This window comes from Tachypleus tridentatus, unplaced genomic scaffold (genome assembly GCF_004210375.1).
Source record: "Tachypleus tridentatus isolate NWPU-2018 unplaced genomic scaffold, ASM421037v1 Hic_cluster_2, whole genome shotgun sequence".
NCBI lineage: Eukaryota > Metazoa > Arthropoda > Merostomata > Xiphosura > Limulidae > Tachypleus > Tachypleus tridentatus.
The window spans coordinates 48,392,957-48,405,963 of NW_027467782.1; the positions used below are offsets into that span (position 1 = coordinate 48,392,957).

At 32.7% G+C, this 13,007-nt stretch overlaps 1 protein-coding gene across 2 annotated transcripts in view; it reads right to left on the minus strand.

The window, feature by feature from the left end:
* Positions 1-13,007, minus strand: part of LOC143242695 (macrophage mannose receptor 1-like) — a 38,586-nt gene that overhangs the window by 3,447 nt on the left and 22,132 nt on the right. For both annotated transcript variants that reach the window (XM_076486171.1, XM_076486172.1), the window contains 5 exons: positions 10,923-11,030; positions 8,914-9,081; positions 6,928-7,124; positions 3,500-3,674; positions 1,865-2,005 (listed from right to left, as the gene is read on the minus strand). In XM_076486171.1, coding sequence (XP_076342286.1) covers positions 1,865-2,005; positions 3,500-3,674; positions 6,928-7,124; positions 8,914-9,081; positions 10,923-11,030 — 789 coding nt within the window. The remainder of the gene's footprint in view (positions 1-1,864; positions 2,006-3,499; positions 3,675-6,927; positions 7,125-8,913; positions 9,082-10,922; positions 11,031-13,007) is intronic.

Sequence of the window (13,007 nt, forward strand, 5' to 3'; positions counted from 1 at the left end):
CAATCTTATGGATATTTTGCTCTATTGATAGTTGATATATACAATCTTATGGATATTTTGCTCTATTGGTAAGTTGATATATACAATCTTATGGATATTTTGCTCTATTGGTAAGTTGATATATACAATCTTATGGATATTTTGCTCTATTGGTAAGTTGATATATACAATCTTATGGATATTTTGCTCTATTGGTAAGTTGATATATACAATCTTATGGATATTTTGCTCTATTGGTAAGTTGATATATACAATCTTATGGATATTTTGCTCTATTGGTAAGCTGATATATACAATCTTATGGATATTTTGCTCTATTGGTAAGTTGATATATACAATCTTATGGATATTTTGCTCTATTGGTAAGTTGATATATACAATCTTATGGATATTTTGCTCTATTGGTAAGCTGATATATACAATCTTATGGATATTTTGCTCTATTGGTAAGCTGATATATACAATCTTATGGATATTATGCTCTATTGGAAAGTTGATATATACAATCTTATGGATATTTTGCTCTATTGGTAAGTTGATATATACAATCTTATGGATATTATGCACTCTGTTAATAAGTTTGTTTCATACTTCTTCGTGATCTGTAATTTCTGGAACAAATGTGTAAATTAATGTTACCATCAAATTTATTCTCACGTTTACCTGCTAAACAATAAAGTGTTAAATCTGTACTCTATACTCCAAGTCAGGAATTATTTCGAAGTTGCACAACATTCAACAGTTCGATTTTGGAAAATCCCAAATTGAATTTTAAAAATGTTAGAATTAAAACGTCTTTTTTCACGAAGTTCCCCAAACATTTAAATTCCTCCATTCTCGGTTCTTCTGGCTTCAGATTTTCTCACAAATTGTTCGTTAATTGGTTTTAAAACGACACCTGGGAGAACACAGATAAGACAAAACCAAGTTGTGTTGTGTAGCTTGATAATTAAAAAAAAAAATTGATATCAGACCCATGGGCGTCCGCGAAAGAGGGCAAAATCCAGGGACGATGGACCGCCTTCAAAGTTTTGCCATTATGGTCAAGATAACTTGCAAGTTTCCACAGTCAGATGTGGCTGGTTTAATATTTGTAAGGTCAGTTCAAGTCATACTGCAGAATTGTAGCTATGTACATATCCCATAATAATAAATTATGGTTTGTTTTTTTATGTTCTTAGCTCCACAGGGTACTTTTACTTTATATAAAACAGCTTCTTATACGAATACAGTGGTATTTATTGTGTATGTATAGTAAGAACAACATTTAAGGCTTAAGAGACATTATTCGTGATGACAAGAAACCTAACATTATGCTAAAAACAGCTGGTATGGGCAATAAAACTTTAATAAAGTACAAAACAATATTTAGGTTTACAAACAGAGTTTGCAACCGACCGTTGCCGGGCACATGTCTTAGGGACAAGACCTTAATCTAAACATTACAGACTGGGCAAGAGTTCCTTTTCAACCAACGCCCCCCTGCGGATGCCCACAATTAGCCCTAATATTTTTTGTCACTCTAATAATATTCCCCAGGAACAGATATTTATTTAATTAAAAAAGAGTGAAATTAATTTAACACTTCTATTAAATCAATCAACTCCTACTTTTACAAGTCTTAACAAATTTGAACAAGAAACCGTAGCGCCACTAGTGGATTTTAGGGGAACTGTACCAAGAAGATAGAGTGAAGCCAAATCTATTAAAACGGTTAAATTATTTACTTTTAAAACAAAGGCAAATCAGAGTAATTAATCGTACTTTATGATTGCGTGTTAATTAACCAATCACAGATAGTGAACAATGCTGTGACGCTTATTTTAACAAGGATATGAAAATAGTGTTACATGGTAAAACATACCTAAGGTGTACCATCCATCTGGACAGTTCCCGGGAAGAGGGGTGGGTGCTATAGTCGGAGCAGGGGTCACAAGTTTAGAATTCGCCACCTTACAGACTGCACCTCTTTCCTGCAAGTCACAATGATGGTCCACCCAGGTTCCTTAAAACACCAGTATCAAAAACTTGTTCTGAATCGTAGCTCAAATACATTAAACAACAAGAGGTAAAAATATATCAGGTAACAAGGAGTTCACTAGAAAATGTACGTCTTCCAAATGGGTGTAGACGTAACTGTATTCTACTGTCATAAGTATTCTAAACAATATGTATTGTAGTACAACATCCTTTATTACTCAGATCTATTCCACCCTGCCTGACTTAACGAACATTACAACATATCCTTTATTAATCAGTTCTATTCCACCCTGCCTGACATAACGAACATTACAACACATCCTTTATTAATCAGATCTATTCCACCCTGCCTGACAGCGAACATTACAACATATCCTTTATTAATCAGATCTATTCCACCCTGCCTGACTTAACGAACATTACACCACATCCTTTATTAATCAGATCTATTCCACCCTGCCTGACTTAACGAACATTACAACACATCCTTTATTACTCAGTTCTATTCTACCGTGCCTGACTTAACGAACATTACAACATATCCTTTATTAATCAGTTCTATTCCACCCTGCCTGACATAACGAACATTACAACACATCCTTTATTAATCAGTTCTATTCCACCCTGCCTGACATAACGAACATTACAACACATCCTTTATTAATCAGTTCTATTCCACCCTGCCTGACATAACGAACATTACAACACATCCTTTATTAATCAGTTCTATTCCACCCTGCCTGACATAACGAACATTACAACATATCCTTTATTAATCAGATCTATTCCACCCTGCCTGACTTAACGAACATTACGACATATCCTTTATTAATCAGATCTATTCCACCCTGCCTGACTTAACGAACATTACAACATATCCTTTATTAATCAGATCTATTCCACCCTGCCTGACTTAACGAACATTACAACACATCCTTTATTAATCAGATCTATTCCACCCTGCCTGACATAACGAACATTACAACATATCCTTTATTAATCAGTTCTATTCCACCCTGCCTGACTTAACGAACATTACAACATATTCTTTATTAATCAGTTCTATTCCACCCTGCCTGACTTAACGAACGTTACAACATATTCTTTATTAATCAGTTCTATTCCACCCTGCCTGACTTAACGAACATTACGACATATCCTTTATTAATCAGTTCTATTCCACCACACCTGACTTAACGAACATTACAACATATCCTTTATTAATCAGTTCTATTCCACCCTGCCTGACTTAACGAACATTACAACACATCCTTTATTAATCAGTTCTATTCCACCACACCTGACTTAACGAACATTACAACATATCCTTTATTAATCAGTTCTATTCCACCCTGCCTGACTTAACGAACATTACGACATATCCTTTATTAATCAGTTCTATTCCACCACACCTGACTTAACGAACATTACAACATATCCTTTATTAATCAGATCTATTCCACCCTGCCTGACTTAACGAACATTACAACATATCCTTTATTAATCAGTTCTATTCCACCTGAATTTGGAAACATAAGAACACATTTTTCTTCTGCTTCAAACTTTTCGTTCGTATTATCCCAATTGATAAACTCGGTCAAGGATCCATCTGTCCACTCGAACTGGCCATCTAGGCCAAGAGCATGGAAACCGATCCAGTAGGACTTTATGATAAAACTACCAGTTTCTTGAATCTGTACGTAAAATAAAAAGTAAAAAAAAAATGCAAATACTTCATTTTAGTGAAAAGGATTTTAATATCAGGAAGTTAATTAATAATTACTAATTTATAAATTATTCAGACGACCCCTCTGATGATAAGAAACGAACTTCAAATAAAAATATATCTCAGAACAACTGGTATGAGTATTAACACTTGTATTGATAAGCAGAGAACAACTGGTATGAGTATTAACACTTGTATTGATAAGCAGAGAACAACTGGTATGGGTATTAACACTTGTATTGATAAGCAGAGAACAACTGGTATGGGTATTAACACTTGTATTGATAAGCAGAGAACAACTGGTGTTGGTATTAACACTTGTATTGATAAGCAGGGAACAACTGGTATGGGTATTAACACTTGTATTGATAAGCAGAGAACAACTGGTGTTGGTATTAACACTTGTATTGATAAGCAGGGAACAACTGGTATGGGTATTAACACTTGTATTGATAAGCAGAGAACAACTGGTGTTGGTATTAACACTTGTATTGATAAGCAGGGAACAACTGGTGTTGGTATTAACACTTGTATTGATAAGCAGGGAACAACTGGTGTTGGTATTAACACTTGTATTGATAAGCAGAGAACAACTGGTGTTGGTATTAACACTTGTATTGATAAGCAGAGAACAACTGGTATGGGTATTAACACTTGTATTGATAAGCAGAGAACAACTGGTATGGGTATTAACACTTGTATTGATAAGCAGAGAACAACTGGTATGAGTATTAACACTTGTATTGATAAGCAGAGAACAACTGGTGTTGGTATTAACACTTGTATTGATAAGCAGGGAACAACTGGTATGGGTATTAACACTTGTATTGATAAGCAGAGAACAACTGGTGTTGGTATTAACACTTGTATTGATAAGCAGAGAACAACTGGTATGAGTATTAACACTTGTATTGATAAGCAGAGAACAACTGGTATGGGTATTAACACTTGTATTGATAAGCAGGGAACAACTGGTATGGGTATTAACACTTGTATTGATAAGCAGAGAACAACTGGTATGGGTATTAACACTTGTATTGATAAGCAGGGAACAACTGGTGTGTGTATTAACACTTGTATTGATAAGCAGAGAACAGCTGGTATGTGTATTAACACTTGTATTGATAAGCAGAGAACAGCTGGTATGGGTATTAACACTTGTATTGATAAGCAGAGAACAGCTGGTATGGGTATTAACACTTGTATTGATAAGCAGAGAACAACTGGTGTGTGTATTAACACTTGTATTGATAAGCAGAGAACAGCTGGTATGGGTATTAACACTTGTATTGATAAGCAGAGAACAACTGGTGTTGGTATTAACACTTGTATTGATAAGCAGGGAACAACTGGTATGGGTATTAACACTTGTATTGATAAGCAGAGAACAACTGGTATGGGTATTAACACTTGTATTGATAAGCAGAGAACAACTGGTATGAGTATTAACACTTGTATTGATAAGCAGAGAACAACTGGTATGGGTATTAACACTTGTATTGATAAGCAGAGAACAACTGGTATGGGTATTAACACTTGTATTGATAAGCAGAGAACAACTGGTATGGGTATTAACACTTGTATTGATAAGCAGAGAACAACTGGTATGGGTATTAACACTTGTATTGATAAGCAGAGAACAACTGGTATGGGTATTAACACTTGTATTGATAAGCAGAGAACAACTGGTATGGGTATTAACACTTGTATTGATAAGCAGGGAACAACTGGTGTGTGTATTAACACTTGTATTGATAAGCAGAGAACAGCTGGTATGGGTATTAACACTTGTATTGATAAGCAGAGAACAGCTGGTATGGGTATTAACACTTGTATTGATAAGCAGAGAACAACTGGTATGGGTATTAACACTTGTATTGATAAGCAGGGAACAACTGGTGTGTGTATTAACACTTGTATTGATAAGCAGAGAACAGCTGGTATGGGTATTAACACTTGTATTGATAAGCAGGGAACAACTGGTATGGGTATTAACACTTGTATTGATAAGCAGAGAACAACTGGTATGGGTATTAACACTTGTATTGATAAGCAGGGAACAACTGGTATGGGTATTAACACTTGTATTGATAAGCAGGGAACAACTGGTGTGTGTATTAACACTTGTATTGATAAGCAGAGAACAGCTGGTATGGGTATTAACACTTGTATTGATAAGCAGGGAACAACTGGTATGGGTATTAACACTTGTATTGATAAGCAGAGAACAACATTTTGACTTTCGTAGGTCACCTTCAGATTATCAAAGTTCCTATGAAATGTTAATACCCTTCCCAGCCGTTTTGAGCATGTTTGTTTTTGAATTTCACGCAAAGTTACACAAAGGCTATCTGTGCTAGCAGTCTCTAATTTAGCAGTGTAAAAACTAGAGGGAAGGCAGCTAGTCATCACTACCCTATGCCAACTCTTGCGCTACTCTTTTACCAACGAATAGTGGGATTGACCGTCACATTATAATGCCCCCACGGCTGAAAGGGCGAGCATGTTTGGTGCGACGGGGATTCGAATCCTCGACCCTCGGATTACGAATCGAGTGCCTAAACCACCTGGCCATGTCAGACCTTCCGTTCCGAAGTACAAAGACGAATTAACGTATCACATTAATTTCTATAAACGAAGATAAAAACATATGTTACTTAGCAACTATCCAGAGTGACACACGTGTCATAAAAAAATTAAACATATCGCGGTACAAAATTGCATTAGAACTTTTTTATCGCTTGTCTGTTTTGTTTTTCTAATTAAATTTTATTTTCCTTATTTCTCTTTCTAGTTTTTTATTGGATAACTTCAACATTCTCTCGATTTTTATTGGACAACTTCAACATTCTCTCGATTTTTATTGGACAACTTCAACATTCTCTCGATTTTTATTGGACAACTTCAACATTCTCTCGATTTTTATTGGACAACTTCAACATTCTCTCGATTTTTATTGGACAACTTCAACATTCTCTCGATTTTTATTGGACAACTTCAACATTCTCTCGATTTTTATTGGACAACTTCGCCATTCTTGTTCATTCTGGTAACCTTCATCACGCACAGTAAACAGAAGCAGGTGTAAAGTGAAAGAGCGATTTGTGTTGACTAATAATAAACATTATTATATAGAATTATTTTTCTTTGTTTATTGATTGATTTATTAAATACTTTGCTCATATTGTAAATTTGACTTTAACATATTAAACATTTCTTACCATTTTTTGAATGAAATCATTTTCTTTCTTAGAATGAATAGACACCAAATGACCACCTTCTTTGGTGCAGTAATCTTCAGCATCGTGCCACGTGTATTTTTTTGCCAAATTAGCTTTCAGAACGTGATAGCAGGCGTCACCATCCTTGAAGTACTTCCATCTCCCATCTTCAGTTTCACATGTGGGTTCAGGAGGCACTAAGAACATAAAAAAAAACGAAGAAAACTGCTGTGTGTTATTGGTTTCACTTTTAATTATATTGAGTGTTCGCCTCCTTTATCACTATCAACGAAACTGTTGAAACTAGGTTTAACGTCTCTTTGAAAAAATATGAAAGTAGGCTTAGTACTTCACAACATTTAAACTAACAAATACGAAAATAGGCTTAAATGTCTTAGAAACACGTTACTATTAAGATATATACCGTGTCATACCTTTCTAATAAACAGTGACAAAAATTTGTTTTCAAACTGGTAATAACCATTTGATAACACCAACTAACACATTAATTATCCGTTAAGTCATTTTTATAACACCAACTAACACATTAATTATCCGTTAAGTCATTTTTATAACACCAACTAACACATTAATTATCCGTTAAGTCATTTTTATAACACCAACTAACACATTAATTATCCGTTAAGTCATTTTTATAACACCAACTAACACATTAATTATCCGTTAAGTCATTTTTATAACACCAACTAACACATTAATTATCCGTTAAGTCATTTTTATAACACCAACTAACACATTAATTATCCGTTAAGTCATTTTTTTATAACACCAACTAACACATTAATTATCAAGTCATTTTTATAACACCAACTAACACATTAATTATCCGTTAAGTCATTTTTATAACACCAACTAACACATTAATTATCCGTTAAGTCATTTTTATAACACCAACTAACACATTAATTATCCGTTAAGTCATTTTATAACACCAACTAACACATTAATTATCCGTTAAGTCATTTTATAACACCAACTAACACATTAATTATCCGTTAAGTCATTTTTTATAACACCAACTAACACATTAATTATCCGTTAAGTCATTTTATAACACCAACTAACACATTAATTATCCGTTAAGTCATTTTATAACACCAACTAACACATTAATTATCCGTAACACCAAGTCATTAATTATCCGTTTATAACACCAACTAACACATTAATTATCCGTTAAGTCATTTTTATAACACCAACTAACACATTAATTATCCGTTAAGTCATTTTTATAACACCAACTAACACATTAATTATCCGTTAAGTCATTTTATAACACCAACTAACACATTAATTATCCGTTAAGTCATTTTATAACACCAACTAACACATTAATTATCCGTTAAGTCATTTTATAACACCAACTAACACATTAATTATCCGTTAAGTCATTTTATAACACCAACTAACACATTAATTATCCGTTAAGTCATTTTTATAACACCAACTAACATATTAATTATCCGTTAAATCATTTTTATAACACCAACTACCATCTTACTGATGTTGTTAAATCATTTTACATCAAGATCTAACATCTTACTTAACTTGTAAAATCACATGTATATTATCAGTTCACCTTTTTCGACTTGACAAATGAAGCCCCTGTGGTTAGAACACACTTCGTCATTCTCACCTTTTTCGACTTGACAAATGAAGCCCCTGTGGTTAGAACACACCGTCATTCTCACCTTTTCGACTTGACAAATGAAGCCCTGTGGTTAGAACACACTTCGTCATTCTCACCTTTTTTCGACTTGACAAATGAAGCCCTGTGGTTAGAACACACTTCGTCATTCTCACCTTTTCGACTTGACAAATGAAGCCCTGTGGTTAGAACACACCGTCATTCTCACCTTTTCGACTTGACAAATGAAGCCCCTGTGGTTAGAACACTTCGTCATTCTCACCTTTTTCGACTTGACAAATGAAGCCCCTGTGGTTAGAACACACCGTCATTCTCACCTTTTTCGACTTGACAAATGAAGCCCCTGCGGTTAGAACACACTTCGTCATTCCACCTCAGATTATGTTCGTACATCTCCACACATAACTGGGCATCGGGGTTCGAAGGTTCTCCATCGCCCCAGTAGGTAAAATCCACGACAGAGCCGTCTTCCCAGTCGTATCCACCTGTATCAATGAATGTTTCATGTCAAAATATTTATGTTATATGGAAATTAAAAATATATCCTACTTACCAATATATTCCCTACAGTTCACACACAGTATTACGTCATGTCATACCTGCCTCAAACACAAAGCTTAATGACATATTATAATGTAATATCGTACGTTTCATGTCATCAAACAGGAATGAATAAACAAGACACTTAAGTCATGGTATTATGTGTCATTATATACAGATTTCTGACAAAGTCTGCTGTACTACTCTATCAAAGTTATTATTTTCAAATTTCAAAACTTGAACATTATTTCCTGTTCCTCAACAAACGATTGTAAAAGCAACTTAAATGTTCGTTAACTCTTCTAAGAAAAGAGAACCTCAAGAAGGTTTGAACCATAAAAACATTTAGACTAAAGTGTTGGTAGATGATGTTAACCAATTTCCTGTCATCGTTGTTGGACAAGTAGGAGCAATCATGGACGATGGTAAAACAATATGTGTCATCATTGTTAGATAAATCTGAACAGCCATGGACGATGGTAAAACAATATGTGTCATCATTGTTAAATTAATCTGAAGTACCATGGACGATGGTAAAACAATATGTGTCATCATTGTTAGATAAATCTGAAGTACCATGGACGATGGTAAAACAATATGTGTCATCATTGTTAGATAAATCTGAACAACCATGGACGATGGGAAAACAATATGTGTCATCATTGTTAGATAAATCTGAACAACCATGGACGATGGGAAAACAATATGTGTCATCATTGTTAGATAAATCTGAACAACCATGGACGATGGGAAAACAATATGTGTCATCATTGTTAGATAAATCTGAACAACCATGGACGATGGGAAAACAATATGTGTCATCATTGTTAGATAAATCTGAACAACCATGGACGATGGTAAAACAATATGTGTCATCATTGTTAGATAAATCTGAACAACCATGGACGATGGTAAAACAATATGTGTCATCATTGTTAGATAAATCTGAACAACCATGGACGATGGTAAAACAATATGTGTCATCATTGTTAGATAAATCTGAACAACCATGGACGATGGTAAAACAATATGTGTCATCATTGTTAGATAAATCTGAACAACCATGGACGATGGTAAAACAATATGTGTCATCATTGTTAGATAAATCTGAACAACCATGGACGATGGTAAAACAATATGTGTCATCATTGTTAGATAAATCTGAACAACCATGGACGATGGTAAAACAATATGTGTCATCATTGTTAGATAAATCTGAACAACCATGGACGATGGTAAAACAATATGTGTCATCATTGTTAGATAAATCTGAACAACCATGGACGATGGTAAAACAATATGTGCCATCATTGTTAGATAAATCTGAACAACCATGGACGATGGTAAAACAATATGTGTCATCATTGTTAGATAAATCTGAACAACCATGGACGATGGTAAAACAATATGTGTCATCATTGTTAGATAAATCTGAACAACCATGGACGATGGTAAAACAATATGTGTCATCATTGTTAGATAAATCTGAACAACCATGGACGATGGTAAAACAATATGTGTCATCATTGTTAGATAAATCTGAACAACCATGGACGATGGGAAAACAATATGTGTCATCATTGTTAAATAAATCTGAACAACCATGGACGATGGTAAAACAATATGTGTCATCATTCTTAGATTAATCTGAAATACCATGGACGATGGGAAAACAATATGTGTCATCATTGTTAGATAAATCTGAACAACCATGGACGATGGTAAAACTATATATGTCATCATTGTTACATCAGTCTGAACAACCATCGTGACATGTGGAACTTACCATCATGTTTTCTAATTAAACCAATCCACAGACTAATAGCCTCAGGTTGTAAGTATGGTTCTAACACCAGAAGATCGTGAAGTGAATGGAAGGTTACTAATCTTGCACCTGTGATAAAATAAGAACAAAAATTACAAACAGAAATCTTCCCTGGGTTAAACCGACATGAGTGTACACGAAACACAGTTAATTAATTAAATGAAGGAATAATTAAACTAAGTAATAATACAAATAAAATTAAACCGACATGAGTGTACTACTAAGAAAGGAAACACAGTAAAATAATTATATGAAGGAATAATTAAACCAAGTAATAATACAAATAAAATTCAACCAATATGAATGTACTACTAAGAAACGAAACACAGTAAAATAATTAAATGAAGGAATAATTAAGCCAATTAATAATACAAATAAATTAAACCGACATGAGTGTACTACTAAGAAACGAAACACAGTAAAATCATTAAATGAGGGAATAATTAAACCAAGTAATAACACAAATAAAATTAAATTTAAAAACACTTAAAAGATTACTTTTATAAGTTGTTACAATAAATTAAATGAGTTTAATTTTTTTATTAAAGTGAACCTATAAACGGTTAGATGTCATCAACTTTATTACAAATACTGAAAAGTGAATTCCACGATATAATACATTCCTTGCAAACTTCTGTTGTTAACATGTAAATGAAACATGGCTTGTACATCCTATCGCTAACAACAATACTTCTGTTAGTTTTATAACAATATATTGATTATACAACAGTTATAGTTCTTATGGGTTTATTATTATAATAGTATATTGATAATACAACAACACCTGTATTGGTTTTATTATTATAATGATATATTAACGATACAACAACAATACTTCTTTTTGTTTTATTATTATAATGATACATTAACGATACAACAACAATACTTCTTTTTGTTTTATTATTATAATGATACGTTAACGATTCAACAATACTTCTTTTGGTTATATTATTATAATGATACATTAACGATACAACAACAATACTTCTTTTGGTTTCATTATTATAATGATACGTTAACGATACAACAACAATACTTCTTTTGGTTTCATTATTATAATGATACGTTAACGATACAACAACAATACTTCTTTTGGTTTCATTGTTATAATGATATGTTAACTATTCAACAACACCTCTTTTGGTTTTATTATTATAATGATATGTTAACGATACAACAACAATACTTCTTTTGGTTTCATTATTATAATGATATGTTAACGATACAACAACAATACTTCTTTTGGTTTCATTATTATAATGATATGTTAACGATACAACAACAATACTTCTTTTGGTTTCATTATTATAATGATATATTAACGATACAACAACAATACTTCTTTTGGTTTCATTATTATAATGATATGTTAACGATACAACAACAATACTTCTTTTGGTTTCATTATTATAATGATATGTTAACGATACAACAACAATACTTCTTTTGGTTTCATTATTATAATGATATGTTAACGATACAACAACAATACTTCTTTTGGTTTCATTATTATAATGATATGTTAACGATACAACAACAATACTTCTTTTGGTTTCATTATTATAATGATATGTTAACGATACAACAACAATACTTCTTTTGGTTTCATTATTATAATGATATGTTAACGATACAACAACAATACTTCTTTTGGTTTCATTATTATAATGATATGTTAACGATTCAACAACAATACTTCTTTTGGTTTCATTATTATAATGATATGTTAACGATTCAACAACAATACTTCTTTTGGTTTCATTATTATAATGATATGTTAACGATACAACAACAATACTTCTTTTGGTTTCATTATTATAATGATATATTAACGATACAACAACAATACTTCTTTTGGTTTCATTATTATAATGATATGTTAACGATTCAACAACAATACTTCTTTTGGTTTCATTATTATAATGATATGTTAACGATTCAACAACAATACTTCTTTTGGTTTCATTATTATAATGATATGTTAACGATTCAACAACAATACCTCTTTTGGTTTCATTATTATAATGATATGTTAACGATTCAACA